Source organism: Rattus norvegicus, chromosome 3 (genome assembly GCF_036323735.1).
Source record: "Rattus norvegicus strain BN/NHsdMcwi chromosome 3, GRCr8, whole genome shotgun sequence".
Taxonomy (NCBI): Eukaryota; Metazoa; Chordata; class Mammalia; order Rodentia; family Muridae; genus Rattus; species Rattus norvegicus.
The window spans coordinates 183867236-183889317 of record NC_086021.1 but is presented as its reverse complement, the minus strand read 5'-3'; the positions used below and the strand labels follow the sequence as shown (position 1 = coordinate 183889317).

Genomic DNA, 22082 nt, shown 5'->3' with positions numbered 1-22082 from the left:
GCCCCTTCTCCTTGCAATTCTGTCACCTAAGGTTGAAGGCAGATCACCTAACATCTCCTCCAGGACTCACTGTTTTGGACGTTTTCTGTCTCAAATTTCTGCTAGCACCTTAGTTAGAATTAATCCTAAAGGTTCTAACCAAAAGGGACAGTTGGGAATTGGAGGGTGTGGTAACGGGGTGGATGAGAGGGAGGGGCCAAGGGGGTGAGAGCGCTGTTGAGGGCTCACCTCTCATCCAACCCCATCTTCTACTCTCATTTGGCTGCCTGTTTCTAACATTTCACAAAAGAAATTTCTAGAACAAAATTCAGGCTTTATTTGTATTAACCCTGGGAAGAGTGGTTTACCGAAAGCCTTTCTTACAGGAGACTTGTCCCCAAGATCCGGTCCCCTCCTATGTCCATAAACACATGCTTTTTTTTTTTTCTCAAGTAGCCCATTTCAACCACTTTTTCAGACTCCCTCATCCTACTCCCACTTCCTCAACTGATCTGGTCAATAGCACCCTTTGCATTCTTGCCTTTTCACTTTCTAGGGGTGGGGGAGTTCAAACTTCTGAGGGCTGGGTATGGCAGTCAGTAGGTAGAGCACTTGCCTGGCATACACGAAGACCTGGGTTCAATCCCCAGCACAACACAAACGAGGCGTAACAGTATACTCTGCAGTACAGAGACAGGAAAATCAGAAGTTCAAAGTCATCCTGGTCCACATAGGGAGTTCAGGGCCTGCCTGGATTGCATGAGATTCTGACTTAGAGACAGAGAGATAGCTGGAGACAAAGAGACAGAGAAAGGAAGAAAGCCAGCACACATTACTCCAGTAAACAAGATTCTATTCACGGTTGCTAAGGAAACACTTAGGATTTTAGGTAAACAAGTAAATAGAAGTTAAGTGCTGTCTTCACTGTCTGTTGTAGCATGTATGGTTTTTTTTTGTTTTTTTTTTTTTTTTTACCATCTTTGTGATTCAAGGAGGGAAGCAAGGAGGCTGGAAATACCAGCTATTCACCACCCGCCCTCCATCTGCAGTGGGGGCTGGATGGAGAGGCCTTGGGGACAGGTGCGGGCGGGTGAGAGGGCGGGCGGGCAGGCGGGCTGCAACTCTCCAGTTCCTGTTTGTGCCTCAGCTCTCCTCCTCCTCCAGCCGGCCTTGTCAGGACCCCTCATTCAGAAGCTTAATCACATCAGAGAGCTCGTCGCTCTGCATGTGTAATGACCTGTTTACCAGTCTCTGCCGGCTCCCTTTGCAAGACCCAGCTCTCCCAAAGGACAGGGGCCATGTCGCCTTCTCATTCTCCTGTCTTGTGCTCCCACACACTGCCTGGCACACAGCAGGGCCCGGTAATTGCACACAAACTTCAGGACTCATCTCCCTTGCAAAAGCATCATGGTCCTCTAGTCCCTGAGCACCTCGAGAGCCCATCTTCTGCCTCCCCCGAACCCCTCCCCGTCCCTTCTCCCTTCTCATGGGGCGTCGAGGCACACGCACCTGCTCATAAGAAGATGATTTATAGCTTTACCCTAGGGGTGAGATACCACCCCCAAGTTCGAATGGATGGGCAGAAGAATGCCTGACCCCCTCCTCTTTTAGGCAACCATCTCTTCTTTGCTCTCAAGAGCTCCATAAGGGTGACTCAGTCTGGCCTGGCAGGCCATACAATATCATTGTAGCTGGATTAAAGACAGGCAGTGACCTAGACTAAGCCTGAGAGATTTAGTTTAAGGACTTGGGCTGGGACAAGAATTGGGGTCACAGAAGCATGGGAAGGCTATAGAGGTTCCTTGTTGCCTAGAGACAAAGTAACTGAGTCCAGCAGACGTCAGTAGAAGCCATTTTTTTTTTTTTTTGCTACATGAGATAATGGCTTTTTCCTTCCTCCCTTTCCTCGTCACCCTTTCTCATTTGTGCATGGGTTTACATGTGAATGTGTGTATGCGTGTATGAATGTGTACATATGTGTGCGAGTGTGTGTGTGCGTGCGTGTGTACAAATGTCTACTTTCCTCACAACAGAATCTTCCTAACATAGGTATACAGCATACAGAGTTTGTAATAAGACAGTGTGGTGTCAGTTGGGGACAATAAAAGCTTTAAGGGTCTTCAGAGGTGGCTCAGTTCATAAGGGACTCACCCTCAGACATTTAGCCCATTAAAAACACTAATGTTAAAGCAAAGAGAGGAGAGTTTGAGGGAAATTCCTAGTTGCCAGCCTAGTGACCCTGTCTCAAAAGAAAAAAAAAATGGCGGAGAAGGCTGGAGAGACTGCTCAGTGGTTAGGGACACAAGCTGCTCTTAAAGAACACCGGAGTTCAGCTCACGAATCAGGCAGCTTTCAACTGCTTGTAACTCTAGCTCTAGGAGATCTGAGAGCCTTCTGACCTCTTCCTACACATTCTCTGTCTCTCTGTCTCTCTGTCTCTGTCTCTCTGTCTCTCTCTGTCTCTGTCTCTGTCTCTCTCTCTCTCAATCCACTTTCTCTGTAACCACTCTTCCTTCTCATCGTATCCCAGAAGTCCCCACTGCAGCCCTACATACCACCCTCATCCAGAAATGACTGAGGGATCATGTCATAAGCTCCTGTTTATGATGAAAAATGAAGGTGGCCCTACCCCAATCTTTGCCCAGAGCCTTCCATATTGCTGTTGGCTCTCTTGGGTTCCCAGGGGTGGGCAGAGCTTCTCTGATCTTGCTGCCAGAAGGTAGCTGACTAACACTCAGGGCTCAGCAGCCTGCAAATCAATTAATCTCTTTTGCAAATTGCTAACCGGGTCTAATGAATTGGCCAGGCACAGAGGAAGTCCAGCGTGGCTCTGTGTCCTTAGCAGTGACAGGACTGTCCCTGAGCAAGGCTGAGACATCTTGCCTCTGCTGGAGAACAAATCAATTGATATTTGGAAGGAACATCCAATTGTGCCCAGCAGACTTCGGGTTTGCTCAGGGGAAACTTCTCTGAGGTCTAAACAGAAAAGGATTCTTAGCAGCGCTCACAGGTTCCTACCAACTCTGAGACATGGGGAGGAAACCCAGAAAGAAGCAAAGTAGGCAGCAGGAGAGGCCCGCCTGGGGTTTATGGGTTCAAAGGCAGCATGTATAACACCTTGGGGTGGGCAGAGGACCCAGCTGGATGAGATGAGTTAGGGATGTCCTAATATGCTACTGGCAGAGACTAATTAGCGAGCAATTTGGAAGGCCATGCTAAACATGTGTAAGAGGGGGCCTAGGAGTTAGCCCAGTGGTTACCACACAACCAGGTGGACTGGAGTTGCAGTCCTGCACACAAGCAGAAGCCAAGCAAAGCATCTTGCACCTGAAATCCTATCTCTGGGAAGGCAGAGGCAGACCTCGATGGCCATTCAGTTGAGCTGATCAACCCCAGGTCCCGTGATTAACCCTGTCTTAAGAGCAAGGTGACAAACAATTGGAAAAGAGACCAAACATCAATTTCTGGCCTCCATACCAGCAACCTATGATCCCCCTGGAGTACAGACAGCAGGGCTTGTGTGGTATGTCCAGACCCCAATTTCACCAGAGGACATGTTAGATGAGCTGGTGAGCTGCCCAAGCCTTAACCTCATTTATGGTATGGCAAACATTCTGGGGGAGCACCCACCACTGTTGACGTCACTCAAGAGAAACCATTATCCCCCACCCTCCTTTTTAAATTAGAAGACAGAGTCTCTAGCTCCTTCAGCCCCATCTGAACCTGTGTTTCAGGTGAGCTCATAAGTACTGTCGGTGTTACAGGCAAGAACTGAGGTGCAAGGAGCACACAGTGTCATTCCCAGATTCTTGTGTCCAGATCACAGCTGGACCAGGGGCACATGGAGAGCAGCAGAGGCAAAGAAGTTTCATTAAGGGAGACACATCTGAGGCTCCATGGCAGGTGCTGTTGAAAAGACTGGGACCCAGTTTGAGCTCCTTTTCCAGGGCACAGTTTCCTGCTCATCTGTCCCTGAGAGCCTGAGGTGGGGGTGGGGGTATTTTTCTGCCAACAGGGATGTTTTCAAACCCTACTCCGCACCCTCTTCCTCTCCTGATGCACACACCCATTTTCTCTCAATGTTAAGATCAGGCAAAACCCTTGGATTCCTCTGTGCTCCCCACACTAGCAAATTTCATCAGAGGCGCAGTGCAAGGTCACCGGCCTTCACTTATGGGACTCTGGCTACAATGTATTCACCCAAAAACCTTGTATGGACTGCGGTTGAAACCAGCTTAGGGCACTCCGGATCAGTTTTCCTCTTGATGAAGTGGTGAGCAGTTGTTTTGTTTTGTTTTTGTCTGTCTGTCTGTTTTTGAGTGCTCTTGAAAGAAAACCAACTCAATAATACTTAGGGTAACAGTGGATGCGACCCTGTTTGTCTTTAGGTTTTTGTTTGGTTATTGTTTGTCTGTCTGTTAATCTTTCCCTTTCTCTTTGTTTTGTTCTTTGGTTTCAGCTTCAGTTTGTTGGGTTTTGTGTTTTGTTTTGTTACTTTTTTTTGACTCCAGAGACAAGGCTTTTTGACTTTTTGTTACTCCATAGACCAGGCTGGTCTCAAACTCACAAGGATCCCCCTCCCACAGCGTCCCCAGGGCTGGGATTATTGGTGTGTGCTTCACATGTGGGCCCACCTGAAGGGTTTGAAGTGAGGAAAACCCAGGAGTATGCTGGCCATCAGATTCCTCATGTGAGAGACTGCAGGCAGGTTGCTAGACTCACACCTCAGCCTCCATTTCCCTATCCACACATCGAGGACAAAGTCAATCCTCTGAGTTTGTTCAGACATATAGACGCAGATGTGCCTTCTAGACTGGAGAGGCTCCTTCAGAAGCTTAGTTTTGAGAGAAGTTTCCAAAGCCTCCCTTCAGACGTGCAGCGAAAACATCTGCATGTTTACTGCTGTAAGCCACACTGACTGCCGGAAACTGCAGACCGTAAACCCAATGTACTTCTTACCATTCTATAAAACATCTCCTTCAATCAGTGACTTGGGATGTGTGGCACAGGGCCACACTTGGGTCCTCTTCAGTTTTCCAATTTTAGTCTGTGTACTGAGAAGAGCGTCAGGCCTTCCAATCCACTCAGAGAAAACCCGAATAATTAACCTCCATTACATCAATGTTCTCCCTCTGCTTCCGCCAAACTCGTTTCTAAGGAAATGTATAAGAGCACTCTTTCTGCCGCAGAATGGTCTAATGTACCCCAGCCCCAGCTCTGAGTAAACAGGACAGGGCTCACTTAATGGAAAAGGCCCTTTTACCGCAAGGAATCGCAATAAAAATAATAATCCAAGCGGATATCTCATCTGTTCGAGAGATGCGCATAGAAACACAACAACAGGACCAAGCTAATTACTAGATTCTTTCTGCGGCCCTGGGTCAATAACTGAGGATGATAATGAGATTCGAAGTGGCTTCGTTTCCAGCTCCCCGAGAAGAGAATGTCCCACTGGAAACACAAACATCCAGGGAGGAGGTGCCCATCTCCACCCGATCCCCATGATGTTCTGAAAGAGAGGGTGCAGCATGTCAAAGCTCACCCATGCCCCTGTCACAGGACATGCTGCCTCAGCAGCCTTGCTCAGGTGGGGCCAGCCCTTGGTTTGCACAGATGTATGGAGTTTTTTTTTGGTTTTTTTTTGTTTTGTTTTGTTTTGTTTTTCTGACAGACAACATCGAGCTGCCCCAGGTGCATGCTGGGAATCCAACTCAGGTCCCCTGTAAGAGCAGTTCATGGTCTTAAATGCTGAGCATCATCTCCCCACCCCCTTCAGTTGTCTGTCCTAATGAGAATGTGAAACGCAAGTGGGTACAAATTGTACCTGAAATGCTTCTCTTGTCTGGTAAGCCCCTGACTTTGGAAACACAGTGGAAAAACAAGGCTTGTTGGTGAACTTCCCCTGTGGCCTTCAAAGGTCAGTCTTGAGGTAGCTGGCTCCAGCTGGCTCAAGCTGGCACTTGGTGAAAAATTGCCCCCTTGTCCCCAAGCTTGCGGGAGAAGGCTCAGGTGTTCACGGCAAAGGCTGGGCCCCATCACATATGCATGTAAATGATGTCGTGACACCTGTGCCTCACCCTCCCCTGACCTGGGAGGACTGCAACTCTATTATCTCCCCTAATCCCCATCACAGCTAACCAATCCATTACAATGTCACAGGCCTTTCTGAGGCTTAGTGCTAAGCCAGGAGGCCCACGCCTTGCAGAGAAGCAAGGGACACCTGAGACCTCCTTACACCCTGTCTTCCATGGGTGGATTTACTGCTTACCTTGAGGGTAGCCTGGGTGGGCGGATGGCCGGATGGCCTTTCCCCTCCTCCCTTCAGCTTATCCACCAACACACTGTCTGAGGACTTCTGCTGTGATTTGTACACACAAATCATACCCAGGAAGAGATTACTTTCAGAGTCTTTGACTCCACTTTTCATCGTGGGTAATTGTCTTCTTTGCCTTAGGGGTTGCCTTTGGAAAGAGTAAGTGTACCCTTCAAGACCCTGGTCCTACTACAGTGTGGGAAAACGACTGAAGCAGAGGGAAGCGACCGTCTGTAGGCTTGCACTAGCTACCTTCATCTCCCTAGAGTTTTCATCTTCAAAAATCAGGTAACAGCTCATGCACCCCGAGATTGGCGACTGTGAAATTGAATTTTGCTGATCTTCCACGGCTGCCCAAACTAGACACCTGCTGTCTGCCATATCCCATGGTTGAAACAACTTGAAAGCACAAGGAGAAACCAGATGTCCAAGCCTGTGTTTGGCCTCACTCAATCTCACCTTAGGTGTTACTTGTTTGTTTATTCGAGGCAGGATCTCCTGTAACCCAGGCTGAACTCAAAACTGAAGCCAAGGAAACCTCGAATCTTGATCCTAAGCCTTGGTTCTACTACCTCCACCTGAGTACTAGGGTTCCTGGCATAAGCCACTATGTCTGGTTTGACTTCTATCTATCTATCTATCTATCTATCCATCCATCCATCTACCTTTCTATCTATCTACCACTCTATCTATCATTCTATCTATCAATCATCTATCATTCTATCATTCTATCAATCTATCATTCTATCTAATCTATCTCTCTATCCATTCATCCATCCATCTTTCTATCCATTCATCCATCCATCTTTCTATCTACCACTCTATCTATCATTCTATCGTTCTAGCTATCATTCATCATTCTATCATTCTATCAATCTATTATTTTATCTATCATTCTATCAATCTATCAGTCTATCTATCCATTCATCCATCTATCTTTCTATCATTCTATCTATCAATCATCTATCATTCTATCAATCTATTATTTTATCTATCATTCTATCAATCTATCTATCCATTCATCCATCCATCTATCTTTCTATCTATCTACCACTCTATCTATCATTCTATCTCATCTATCTCTCTATCCATTCATCCATCCATCTTTCTATCTACCACCTTATCATTTTATCTATCAGTCTATCTATCATCTATAATTCTATCAACCTACCATTCTATCTATTATTCTATTTATCATTCTATTATTCTATCTATCCATCATTCTATCTATCTATCTAACCTATCTATCTATGTATCTATCTATCTACCTGTATATCTGTCTGTCCAATCTACTATTGTTGTGCTGGGGATCCCATCTAGGGTCTCACATGTGTGAAACAATGACTCTATCATAGGGCTACACCCCAGCCCTTCTGGCTCAGTCGTGAAGACCTGGAAACTGGCTTCTGAAGGACCTGTTGGATGAAGTTCAGCAGAAAGCAAGGAGATCTTGTTCAGGTGTCTGTTCAGTGGACACAAGAACTTACCACAGCATTGGGCACCTGAAGGCAGAGGCTGCTGGCACAGCCAACCCTGAAGTCATAGCTCCTGAGAAGCCACCTGAGATTCACTAATGAACAATGGGGGCCAAGATCTCACTGGAAGCAGAGAGAGTAACTTGCAGAGTTTGTCTTGAAAAGCTAAGATGATGAGGGTGCAGAGATAAGAGTGAAGCTATTATTAGAGGTTATGATTCACCCTCTACATTAACTGGGAATATCAATAAAAGCCAATTAGGTATTGATGAATATGGAGTGCATTTGACACATAACTACCTGGTACCCAAGGACCTACCCTCACTTTCAATTGACTTCTACTCCAAGTCTCCGTAGAAAGACGCTTTCTGTTCCTTCCCTTCATAAACACATTATAAGATTCCATCAATTTCTTCAAGGGGCTTCTCTTGATCCCGAGACCCCTGAGTCTCTCTCCCCACTGTAATCCTTGCTGGATTTCTCCGGTTCGTTTTTCACCTGCCCCGACTCCCCCCATGAGTGTGAATGAAGTGGGCTTCCCATGGTCACTTCCATCAACTCCATGACCTTCAACATCCTGGCTGTAATTTTCACTTAACAATCAATTCACAGCTGTCCCCTTCCTCACAGGGAATATGTGTCAAAACCCACCATGGGTAACTGGGACTTCAAACACCACTGAGCCCTGAGTGGACTCTGTGTTTACCTGAACACCACTGCCCACAATCACAGTTCATTTAGGCCCACAAAGAGATTAACTAGAAATAAAATTGAATATTAATAGCGACGCAATGCTATAAAAGTGTCTGTGAACTTACAAGCTTTGTTTCTAGAAGTTTCCATGCAATGTTTCCACTAGTCTAGGCAGTGGGTAACTCAAACATCAGATGCTATAGTGATAGAGAAGGAGAGTCTACAGTGAAGTTAGTTCTAAAGGGCATGTTCCAGTCCAGGAAGAAGACAAAAGGGAGAGGCAGTCAGAGATGAGAATGTGGGAGGAGAAATAGGAAGAAAGAATGGAGGAGCAAAGGAAAGGGGGTGAAGAGAGGCGGGATATGGGGCTAGCACTTAGCTTGTTAGAGGGGCTTGAGGAGGATCCTCTATTCCCAGATAGGCAGCCACGCTCATGTTTGGGGCTCCCCAACCATCTGGTGGCACCCCAGCCATCTGGATTATAAGGTAGACATCTGCTTTCTTGGTATATTCAGTAATCTGCTATTTAAAAACCAGTTCTTTCAATGAGGTAGCTTAAGTCTGTAAGATTAAATCTGCATAACTGCTTCCTATAACACACACACACACACACACACACACACACACACACACACATTGTTCATATTCTGTATTGGAAGATCCAGAAAGTCTTAGTATCTATATAGAAAGTTCTAGATTCCTCCTTGCTTTGCTGAAGAGTTGGCTGAGATATTATTGGGTTTAGGTTTAAGGAAAAAAGGCTCTGTTCTCTCTGTTCTTAGGAATACCTCAGTCTGTAATCAGTGTAGAATCGTGTGACTTGGGTCTCCATCCTTTGTAACTTCCCTCGCCTTCTGCTTACAGATTGCTTCCTCACCACACCATCTGTTAATCTGAATGATTAGCTCTGAGCTGTTTGAATGGTTTAGAGAGAAAACAAACATCTTTAAAATTATTTTTTTAAAAACATCCTCTCACTCTGTGTCATTCCAAGTTATTGACAGCAAGAGTCTCCAAGAAAACAAAATAAAACAACAACAATAACCAGTATCAGGTCTAACTTGTTCTTGGAAAAGTGTGTTCTTGACCATTATTTAGAAATGCCAATGCCATAGGAGCCTCCAGAGCCTGAATCCATGGTTTTCCTACCTTGGAATTGGCAAATCCCCCATCCCAAAGTAATGGGGATTCTTAATTTCATCTTTTAACTCCACCAAACTTCACCAATTACAGCCTGTTGTACCACCCTAAATAAATTGGCACATATTGCTCTGCCCTGGGATACAGCTACTCCTCCCTAACCTCCAAACAGCCACACTCACAGATAAACAGAGTCACAGGAACACACACATAGTCACAGGTATTCCCACTCACATGTATATGAAGTACAGGTACACACAACCACAGGTAAACAGAGTCACAGGTGCATACAATCAAAGGTGAACACGGTAACAGGTACACAGAGTCATAGGTACACACAGTCACATGTACACACAGTCACAGATACAGTCAGAGGCACACACAGTCACAGGTACACACAATCACTGGTACACAGAGTCACAGGCACACACAGGTATATACAGTCACAGATACACACAGTCACAGGCACACACAGTCACAGGTACACACAGTCACATGTACAGTCATAGGCATACACAGTCACTGGTATATACAGACACAGGCACAGTTACAGGCACACACAGTCACAGGTACAGTCACAGGCACACACAGTTACAGGTATAGTCACAGGCACACACAGTCACTGGTATATTCAGTCACAGGCACAGTTACAGGCATACACAGTCACAAGTACACACAGTCTCAGGTACAGTCACAGGCACACACAGTCACAGGAACACACAGTCACTAGTACACACAGTCACTGGTACACAGAGTCACAGGTATACACAGTCACAGACACACACAGTCACAGGCACACACAGTCACAGGTACACACAGTCACTGGTACACAGAGTCACAGGCATACACAGTCACAGGCACACACAGTCACTGATACACACAGTCACAGGCACACACAGTCACAGGTACACACAGTCACAGGTACACACAGTCACAGGAACACACAGTCACAGGCACACACAGTCACTGGTACACACAGTCACAGGCATACACAGTCACAGGCACACACAGTCACAGGTACACACAGTCACAGGAACACACAGTCACTGGTACACAGAGTCACTGGCATATAGAGTCACAGGCATACACAGTCACTGGCACACAGAGTCACAGGCATACACAGTCACAGGTACACACAGTCACAGGCATACACAGTCACAGGCACACAGAGTCACAGGCATACACAGTCACAGGCACACACAGTCACAGGTACACAGAGTCACAGGAACACACAGTCACTGGTACACAGAGTCACAGGTACACACAGTCACTGGTACACACAGTCACAGGCATACACAGTCACTGGCACACACAGTCACAGGCACACACAGTCACAGGTACACACAGTCACAGGCATACACAGTCACTGGCACACAGAGTCACAGGCAAACACAGTCATAGGTACACACAGTCACAGGCACACACAGTCAGTCACAGGCACACACAGTCACTGGTACACACAGTCACAGGCACACACAGTCACAGGCATACACAGTCACTGGCACACAGAGTCACAGGCATACACAGTCACAGGTACACACAGTCACAGGCATACACAGTCACAGGCACACAGAGTCACAGGTATACACAGTCACAGGTACACACAGTCACAGGCACACACAGTCACAGGCACACACAGTCACTGGTACACAGAGTCACAGGCACACACAGTCACTGGTACACACAGTCACAGGCATACACAGTCACTGGCACACACAGTCACAGGCACACACAGTCACAGGTACACACAGTCACAGGCATACACAGTCACTGGCACACAGAGTCACAGGCAAACACAGTCATAGGTACACACAGTCACAGGCACACACAGTCAGTCACAGGCACACACAGTCACTGGTACACACAGTCACAGGCACACACAGTCACAGGCATACACAGTCACTGGCACACAGAGTCACAGGCATACACAGTCACAGGTACACACAGTCACAGGCATACACAGTCACAGGCACACAGAGTCACAGGTATACACAGTCACAGGTACACACAGTCACAGGCACACACAGTCACAGGCACACACAGTCACTGGTACACAGAGTCACAGGCACACACAGTCACTGGTACACACAGTCACAGGCATACACAGTCACTGGCACACACAGTCACAGGCACACACAGTCACAGGTACACACAGTCACAGGCATACACAGTCACTGGCACACAGAGTCACAGGCAAACACAGTCACAGGTACACACAGTCACAGGCACACACAGTCACAGGTACACACAGTCACAGACACACACAGTCACAGTCACACATAGCCACAGTCACACACAGTCACTGGTATATTCAGTCATAGGCACAGTCACAGGCATACACAGTCACTGGCACACAGAGTCACAGGCATACACAGTCACAGGTACACACAGTCACAGGCATACACAGTCACAGGCACACAGAGTCACAGGCATACACAGTCACAGGTACACACAGTCACAGGCACACAGAGTCACAGGCACACACAGTCACTGGTACACAGAGTCACAGGCACACACAGTCACTGGTACACACAGTCACTGGCACACACAGTCACAGGCACACACAGTTACAGGTACACACAGTCACAGGCACACACAGTCACAGGCATACACAGTCACTGGTACACACAGTCACAGGTACACACAGTCACAGGCACACACAGTCAGTCACAGGCACACAGAGTCACTGGCACACACAGTCACAGGCACACACAGTTACAGGTACACACAGTCACAGGCACACACAGTCACAGGCATACACAGTCACTGGTACACACAGTCACAGGTACACACAGTCACAGGCACACACAGTCAGTCACAGGCATACACAGTTACTGGCACACACAGTCATAGGCACACACAGTTACAGGTACACACAGTCACAGGTACACACAGTCACAGGCACACACAGTCAGTCACAGGCATACACAGTCACTGGTACACACAGTCACAGGCATACACAGTCACAGGTACACACAGTCACAGGCATACACAGTCACTGGCACACAGAGTCACAGGCATACACAGTCACTGGTACACACAGTCACAGGCACACACAGTCACTGGTACACAGAGTCACAGGCACACACAGTCACTGGTACACACAGTCACAGGCACACACAGTCACAGGTACACACAGTCACAGACACACGCAGTCACAGTCACACATAGTCACAGTCACACACAGTCACTGGTATACATGATTGCAGGTATTCCCAGCCACAAAGTCCACACAGTCACAGCACTCACAGTTGCAAATGTTCACAGAGCACAGTGGGCCAGTCCTACTATCAAGTCATCCTGACCACTGGGAACCATCTCAGATATCTCTATTGCCCAGTCTATCCTAGAACACCCGGCATAGTCGTTAATTAATGGCGGACCACCGCGGTCCAGCCCGGCTGTCTTTCAAGTTAGAGCAGTTTGTCTTTGACACCCTTCACCTACTGGTGAGCGTCAGTAATGAAACCCTTTGGCCCTTTGGCTTCCAAGCAGTATTTATTTTGATATGCTTTCCGGCCTCTCAACTCAGGTGTCCATCAGACTCTGTCAACCCCAGCTTGCTGGCTTGCCCTACCACCATTCCTGACGTCCCCTCTGACACTTCAATGAAGACACACAGTGATTAATTCTTCCTAGGCCACTGTGTGGACCTCTTCCTGCAGACTCACACCTGCCCTGCAATGACCATGCTCTCAGCTCTGACTAATTGCGGGGACAGGAAGCTTTTGAAAATGGGCACTAGGGACCCTGTCCTCTGCCTCAGCTTGCTGCTCAAATATGAGACAAGAGAGATTAGACATCTGAGAGCCCTGCAGGCTGTTCAGGGCATTATACCTACATGGGGTCCAAGCCTGGAGCTGGGTTCCCAGAGGGAAATTAATTGAGTGCCATCCGTCCTTGGATTCTGTTTCTGTAGAGACCTGGTTTTCTCATTCATTAGCGCACACTTTTGCTCTTGGGGGTGTGACAAAGCTGTGGAAGGCTACTGTTGAATTTGGACTGTACAGAGTAGATTATCTCCAAGGGGAGGGAGATGGAAAGGATATCTGTGGCCTCTCAGACATCCTGCCAGGTGGATATGGAGCCTCCCTCCAGTCCCAGAGAAGCTTTCACATTGATAAAAGAGACAAAGTCAGTGGCTCTCTAAGGCCACTCTGTGTTCCTAAGACCCCTATATCTCTATGATCAAGCCAGTGCCCATGAGCAGGGCCAGGACTTCCCAGGTATCCCTGGAAAGGACCACAGAGAGTAGGTGTTCTTTTCTTTCGCTTACATAGTCTGTGGCCTGGGTCATAGGTTAGGAGTAGGCACACTCTAGGGAAATGTGGGGCTCAATGTCAGAATTGCCCAGAAAACCACATGAGAGGCCTTACCTATGACTCCCTGAACTGATGATCCCCCAGCCTTCTCCTTAAAGGAACACTGAAGAATCCCAGAGTATTACAGAGCCTGCTGCTTATGGTAGGTGGAGATGGGAAAAGTCTCTCTCTCTCTCTCTCTCTCTCTCTCTCTCTCTCTCTCTCTCTCTCTCTCTCTCTCTCTGTGTGTGTGTGTGTGTGTGTGTGGTGTGTGTGTGTGTGTGTGTGGTGTGTGTGTGTGGTGTGTGTGTGTGTGGTGTGTGTGTGTGGTATGTGTGTGTGTGGTGTGTGTGTGTGGTGTGTGTGTATGTGTGTGTGTGGTGTGTGTGTGTGGTGTGTGTGTATGTGTGTGTGTGGTGTGTGTGTGTGGTGTGTGTGTATGTGTGTGTGTGGTGTGTGTGTGTGTGGTGTGTGTGTATTTGTGTGTGTGATGTGTGTGTATGTGTGTGTGTATGTGTGTGTATGTGTGTGTGGTGTGTGTGTGTATGTGTGTGTGTGGTGTGTGTGTGGTGTGTGTGTATGTGTGTGTGTGTGGTGTGTGTGTATGTGTGTGTGTGGTGTGTGTATGTGTGTGTGTATGTGTGTGTATGTGTGTGTGTGGTGTGTGTGTGTATGTGTGTGTGTGTGGTGTGTGTGTGTGGTGTGTGTGTATGTGTGTGTGTGGTGTGTGTGTGTATGTGTGTGTGTGTATGTGTGTGTGTATGTGTGTGTGTATGTGTGTGTGGTGTGTGTGTGTGTGTGGTGTGTGTGTGTGTGTGTGTGTGTGTGTGTGTGTGTGTGTGTGTGACTGAACCTGTTCTTCATTGATTTGGCCACATTAGCTTCTCAGAGAATCCCAGAAAGTCTCCTATACCCTCCTCCCCAGTGATGAGACTACGAGATTACACATCTGGCTTCTTTTCATTAGGGTATCAGGAACTGATGAACTCAGGTCTGTGGCCTTCCCCAGCAAGCACTTTACCCAGTGAGCCATCTTCCAGCCCTGTGATTCTATTCTTTCATGGCTTAGGCTAATCGCAATGCTCTGCCAAATGTGTTTACTACTGAGGAGAGATCCCGGGTGACGTCCACACGCACCCTGCCCTCTGTTCATTCAGAAAGGCATGGACAGTTGCTTATGTGGGGTCAGATGGAGGTGACTTATGAAGGCTGAAGAGCACCTTCCCAACCTTTGGGATCTATGAAAATGACGCTGGTAAAGAGTCCGTAGAACACATCAATGCATGATTCTTACGGCCACAGGACCCTAGGTTTAGTGAGGTCTCTGAATCCTTTTGCTGGGCAATCCCACATGGCAGCTCCTACGTTCTACCCACCTCTGCCGTATCTCCATCCTGGTCGTTTTCCTCCCTGTGCCCAACACCCAGCCAGAAAAACCACAATCACGTTTCCATAAAAAGGCCCTGGTCTCCAAAGGGAGCCTCCTCTCAAGACTCATGAGAGGGGCCTCATATTCCTCCTATAGCAAGGGCACTAGTCACCATGGTCTCTCTTTCACTTGGCACTCTGAGTGTGTCACTGTCACACACATGTGTGTAATAGCAATCAGCATCACTGGCTGCTTTGGAAGCTGTAAGTGATCTGGGTAAGGCTGTACCCAGAAGCTACCGTGATCTCACAGTGAGCATGTGGGTCTATAAGTGAGAGTTTATGCAACTTAGCTTTACAGTCAAAATCCTCCACGTAGAAGTGAACAGGTCACCTATTCCATTCCCAGCATGGCTTGGTCAAAGGTGGACAAGAAGCAGGCCAACTTGTCTCCCCTACTATCAAGAACAGGGACTCTCTTTGTCCTTCCTGCCTGTAGGGCCAGAGCCTAGGCCTATGACTTGGCTGGTGTAAGCTCCCAATTCAGCTGGATTCGCCATTCCAAAGCTGTTGAAGAGAGAGCTGGAGCCCTCCATTCTGGGGGGCGACTGGCAGAGTTCAGCTGTTCCCATTTGTCTCAGCTGTGACCATTGGCAGCCTCTTGCCCGTGGACAGACAGCTGACCATCAGTTCCCAGACAGCTCATCAGCAGAGTTCAATCAGGCATTGAAGCCACATGAAGGAGAACCCAGGAACCAAACCCTCATGGAGATATGTGAGGATGAAGCACATAGAGGCAAAGAATGAAGAGGCAGACAACGGGGGCCATGATTCCCACCCTTCAATGTCAGGCCCCTGCGCCTGTAGTTCCTCACCTTTCAGCGCTCTGAGATCTGGGGTCCTAACAGTAGAGTGCAAGTGGAAGAGAATCTCGGGGAATGAGAAGAGGCATGCCCTAGAGTCTGTAAAGCACAGAGATGCCATCAATACTGTCATATGAAGGCCCACTGTAAAGGCCTGGCCTCACAGTATCCTCTGGCTATGGAAGGAACCTCTTGTGTACAGGGAAACCCATGTCTAGCAATGTGATGTCCTCTACAACGGGTATCGCAGAGCACAGTAGGTGATTTCACTGAACAAGGAACAAAGAGGCGAGAGCTGTGGACCACGGAGGGAGAGCAGAGTTGAGCGCCTACATCCTTCTGCACCCCAGCCTCTCTCCCCCCCTGGATCTAGACCCTTCAGATACCTTAACAGAAGCAGCATTTTGCCCTCTTCAGCTGGCCATCCAACAGTAGGAGTGAGTACCTAGCTACATTGGTTTGATTCTGAGGAATGAGCACTGGGCCTCATCGTCCTCTCTACATGGAGAGAAGACTTTGGGGACTGGGGACTGGGGTGGAACAAGTGCCATTTACCTGCAGGGGTTACTAAAGCTACACAGAGCAGAATGCCCCGCCATGGTCCCCAAGAGTCAAAACCGGGGCACCAGACAAAGGCTTCGGTCAGCCCTTAAACCAATCAGTGAACAACCAGACAGACAGACAGACGCAAAGGGTTGGTAATTCAGGTGCTGCTGGCCAGATGGGCTCCACAGTCCCTCAAAGATGGCTCCATTCTTCCCAGTCAACCCTCTTCAAGCAAGATAAAGGGTGGAGTCACCACTGCTGGCTGAAAGTGGGGAGATGTGGTGATCCAGAAGTCCTCTGACTTGTCCTAGCTGCTCAGGGACAGGAGTTTAGGACGCCTCTATTCCAGGAAGTAGCCTCCATAAGTTCATGTCTCATTTCCCTCTGGGCCTTTTCCTGTTTGCTGCCCAGGTTGGCATTAGACACGTGCCTCTCACAGAACCATATTCATCGTGGGCTGTGACACTCGTAGCCCCCACCGCCTCCACCCCGGGAGTCTTACAATGGTGGGATTGTGCAAAGAACTCAGCATACTTCCTGTCCAGAGATGGGGGAGGTAGAGGCACCAGGAGCCCTGGTGCATACATCCCCAGAGGGAATCTGTAGCTGTGCAGGGGCCTGGTTCTTGCAGCCAGAGCCAGGGACATGTTTGCACTGTCCAGAAATGGCATCTTAATTTCCTACTCCCCACCATTTTCCATAGATCAAGGCTGGTTGTCATGGCCCTTCATACACTTTGCCCCTCTGGATTTGCCCTGCCCATCTACTAGTTTTCTGACTTAAATCCACTTAGTCTGAATTCAACTCTGAGGAAAATGTTACCTGACGCTTCTGCTGAACTCCTCCCAAAGGTCCCCCGTGGCTCTAACCCCTCAAGTCGGTGGGGGAGACAGCTTCTTCTCGGCAACCAGGGTGGCTTGCACAGTCGTTTGGCTCTCTGCCAGAAACTCCCTTCACACCTGTGGGGCAGAGCAGTGCATCTATAGTCACTGTGTACAAGGGTATGTGCCAGGACAGCTGGGGCCCTGGGGATTCTGGGAAACTTGGGGCTGGACTGGAAGTGGTCTCATGGAGCCCAGCTTGGCCTGAACTTCCTCCGTAGCTAAGGCTGATTCTGATCCTCCTGCCTTAACCTTCTGAGTGCTGGGATCCCAGGTGAAGTCTACCATGCCTGGTTTCTGCAGTGCTGAAGCTAGAACCCAAAGCTCCATGCATGTGAGGAGGGCACTCTAACCACAGGGAAATGCTCCCAGCCTGAGACCGAGTTTCAATTTTACTCACACTGCTTCACAATCATGTAGGAAAGAGATGCTGTTATAAGAGTCTGGTCCTTCGCTACTTGCTAAACAGTTTGCCAAATAGAGCTTTGTGCACATATGAAAATGTTCCAGAGCCCTCACTGATATGCACAATCATTGCTCCCCTCCTGGGGCTGCTGAGTATGCAAGCCACAGTTGTGTTAAGACCTACACATGGTCACTGCCACCACCACAGGCAGCGTTGGCAGCCTGCGTCTTGGGGATCTGCACAGGTTCCCTAACAGAGAGCCCCTTTCAGTTCATTTGATCTAGTGGTCCTCAAAATGTCGCCCATGCCCAGAGGGCAGACAGATATCATGAGGATGGGGAAAGAGAGAAAGCTAGGCACCCACTTGTATTGGCTGTCATGTAGATTGCACCCTTCTTGGTGCATGCCCTTCGTAATGTACGGCATGCATCTGGCAAGTAGATCTGTATAACATGTACATGAGCTTGCACTGGTCTCTTAGGATTCAAGATCGCAATATTTTACTGACAGCCATCTTGTCTAGCACCCACATCTTAGGGGAAAGTAAGTGAGATGAAGATTCACTGACACATGCCTTAAGCTTGTTCGAAAGCTCTTTGCAGATCCTTAGGTGAGTCACCTTCCTGTACAGGCTTCAGTTTCCCAGCACTTGATTCCCAGGGAGCTCCACAGAACCTTCTTGGGAAGAGGCAACGTGCTTAGCCTTCTTCCTGCTTTGTTTGTTTGAGCTTCCTCCAAGACCCAACCACAGTACCATGGCACCAGGGCTGACTGCAGAATGTTAAATCGGGGCTGAAGAACACACATATCTTCTCACGTGTTGCCTTCTTACAGCACCAGCCCTGACAGAGTGGCTTTTGTTCCTCCCTGATGGGTGTCTACACTTGAAAGAAACTTGCCTTCACAGCCTGGAGCAGGAGCTGGAGCTGTCATCCTCTGAGTTTGGGGTGGAGGGATTAGCTCCTTTCCTGAAGCTTCTGTCCCATTTGTCAAGACCACAGATTCCCTGAAGAGCTATCAGGGGAAGGAAGGCAGGCTGCTGGTTTACTTCACCATAACCCCCCTGACCCACTGGAGCTCCTGCTGAGTGATTTCAGAGCACACAAAGGAAGGAAGGTGGGACCTGTGGTGGACATGCATCCAGTAAGTGTGCAGGCTCACCTTTGCCCCCAAGGCCACTGGTAACTGGAGCTGGCTTGCAGAATGGCACTCAACCTCAACCTTCGAGACTTCATTCAATCAAAGTGGCTAGGGCATCTGTCAGGAGAGTTCCTGGCCCTCTAGTCAGTCTTACCAAAGTGGGATCTGGACCCGGTCACAGTTGAAGAGAACCTATTTAGACTCTGGAACCATCTTTGAAGAGATGCTTTGTTTAGTCTTGGGAGGGGCCATCCCCATCTCTCTGATCCTCTCAGAGGAGTCTGAGTGTAGGGCCCCTCCCTCCCCACAAGTAGCTGCAGTCAAAAACATTAGCCCAGTTGGGCACTTTCTCGTCTACTGTCACTCAAGGAACCCCAAGAAAGGCATGCAAGGTGCCGAGAAGTACCATCTAACAGTTCTCCCTAGGGCTACCTAACTCTGCCCTTACTGTTGGGAACATGCATACCCTCTGGGCCAATGGGGACTTGACTTGCTTGTGCATACCTGGGAAATTTTCCACCTCACCTCCACTCCCTGGTGGCTGACTGATGTGGGGTGTCGTGAGTCAGACACACTCACCTCTAAGTAGAGTGATCTGTATGGTACAAGTCCCACTTCAGAGGCCAGACTCTTTAAGTGTCTCTATGCCCCTTTCCCTGCCTTCCGCTGCCTCTTCACAACCTCCTTTTAAGAGTTCACTTATAGCCCAAGCCCCACTTTCTAAAGAACCCAACAGGGGTTGATGTGGGTGTCGCCTCTCAGAATGCTTGCTTTGGTTTGAAGGACCTTGAGTACGCACATAACCCTAAGTACATGTCTACTTAGTACGTGATACAAGGCCTGTTCCCTCTCTCCCTTTCTGCTTATCCAAGGCTGAGTTTGAGATCAACTTAGTTTTCTAAGTTCACATCTAGTTTGTGGCACTGAGCTGATCCATTTTCTCCTTTCTACTTTTAAAAAGAAGTCGTTCCCCCCCACCCCCCCGCCAGCAAGCTTACAATAACTGCACAGACACCGATAATGCTTTTTCCGAGCAGCCACCGAGATGGCTGAAGTGTAGCAGAGGAAGAAATGAACCTTCCCAAGTTCACCTACTGTGGCGTGGACCTCGACCAACTGCTGGGCATGCCCTATGAGCAGCTGATGCAGTTGCACAGCCATCTCTGAAGGCAGCACTCACTGCTCGAGCGCTTGAGAAAAGCCATGAAGGACGTGCCACCCATGCAGAAGCCCGAGGTGGTGAAGACCCACCTGAGGGACATGATCATTCTGCCTGAGATGGTCGGCAGCAATGGTGGGTGTGTACAATGGCTAGACCTTCCACCAGATGGAGATCAAACCAGAGATGATCAGCCACTACCTGGGTAAGTTCTCATCACCTACAAGCCTGTGAATGGCCTGGTATTGGCGCCACCCACTCCTCGAGATCCATCCCCTTCAAGTCGCAGAGGCCAATAAAGACTTGTTATTTTCAAAAAAGAAAGAAAGGAAGGAAGGGAGGAAGGAAGGAAGGAAGGAAGGAAGGAAGGAAGGAAGGAAGGAAGGAAGGAAGAAAGAAAGAAAGAAAGAAAGAAGGAAGGAAGGAAGAAGCTGCCACCCCTGGAGCTGCAAGCCTCTTTTCTGCTCTCTCTGGGTCCTTGCCATGTGTTTCAGGACACCTTCACTCCTTGGTCTTATGGAGACTAGTCACAGTAAGCATTTCTTGTCCAGGTCAGTGCATCAGGGATCCCTGAAGACTGGTAGCTTAAAATTGTGAGCCTGTGGCCTTCAATTTGGAGTAGAGCCCCTCAGTTCACTCAGGAGATAGGAGGACTGAGGTTGCTGTCATAAGTCTTGACATGTTGAAGTGTATGATCCCCACTGTTGCTCTACGATACTGCTGTAGTGAGGTCTAAGGAGGGACCCGGCAAGTGGGTGAACAGGCCAGCCTCATACATGCTCATCCAGAGGAGAGCTCAGTCCTGCTGTTTCTCCCAGCTCCTCTCATGGCCCTAAGGACATGTCAAAGCATAGAGAAGCTGAGAGACGTCTGTGACCATGCCCGAAGCTCTGGTGCTGCAGCCAACGGGTCACAGGCTCTCAGCCTCGTGGTGTGGGGCATAGACAGCAAAGGCCACCTGAGCTCACACCGGTTGTCCACCTGCCTGTGAACCTCACCTCACAGACGTCTCTGAGTAAATCGCATCCTGACCAAAGACAGGAATAACAAATGCACAAGGTAGACCCTCATGATGAATAGAATCCTGTCCTCAGGGACGAATGTGCCCTTTAGGACTCACACACACATACACACACACACACACACACACACACACATCTCTCCTCCCTCAGGGCTATCTATGTTGGCATTTGCTGGAAACTTCCTCAGCCAAGTCTCTGAGCACTTCATGCTTATACACAACCACAAATTAATCAACAAAAAAACCAATTCCATGGTCCAGTGCTTGCTGCTGTGAGCCTGGCACAGATGTATTCTGAGAACTTTGTGAGTCTCTGGGCCTCGAGTTAATGTCTAAGTAATTAGGCATGCAAGCATGAAGCTCCACCGTGTTTCCATTTCCACTCTCGAAATGGACCCCGAGTTCTTGACTCTCTCTCTTTTAACATGTGCACTGTCATTAATGAAACAGCCATTCTCATCACAGCATTAGAATGGGGAGGGGAGAGAGAAATGAAACCAAACAGAAAGGCCCTGGAATGAACTTCGAGTGTAAATGGGAAAGTAAACAAAGCAAACAGCTGGGGGACCCCTGATTTTTATATAAATTCTACAGTATGTTTTAGAGTTTTCCAATATCTATATGTGAAATACTCATGAGTAATATAATAGTGCATGTGTAGTTTCAAATTTATAACTAGTTGATAAAACAACTTTTAAAAAAATCACATTTGATCCATGCTCCCTGGTTGTCTAAATCACAAAAATCAAGCCAATTCCTTCCATATATGTGACTATCATATTTGTGTATGTTAGAAA

General features: G+C 48.3%; 1 protein-coding gene and 1 pseudogene across 2 annotated transcripts in view; one reads left to right on the top strand and one right to left on the bottom strand.

Moving 5' to 3' along the window:
• Positions 1-22082, bottom strand: part of Zfp831 (zinc finger protein 831) — a 120412-nt gene that overhangs the window by 42583 nt on the left and 55747 nt on the right. Inside the window, exon 4 of one of the 2 annotated variants that reach the window (XM_039104080.2) lies at positions 17501-17637. In XM_039104080.2, the coding sequence (XP_038960008.1) occupies positions 17501-17637 (137 nt within the window). The remainder of the gene's footprint in view (positions 1-17500; positions 17638-22082) is intronic. The other variant, NM_001171096.1, reaches the window with a different exon arrangement.
• Positions 20151-21255, top strand: LOC108350546 (40S ribosomal protein S15 pseudogene; annotated as a pseudogene).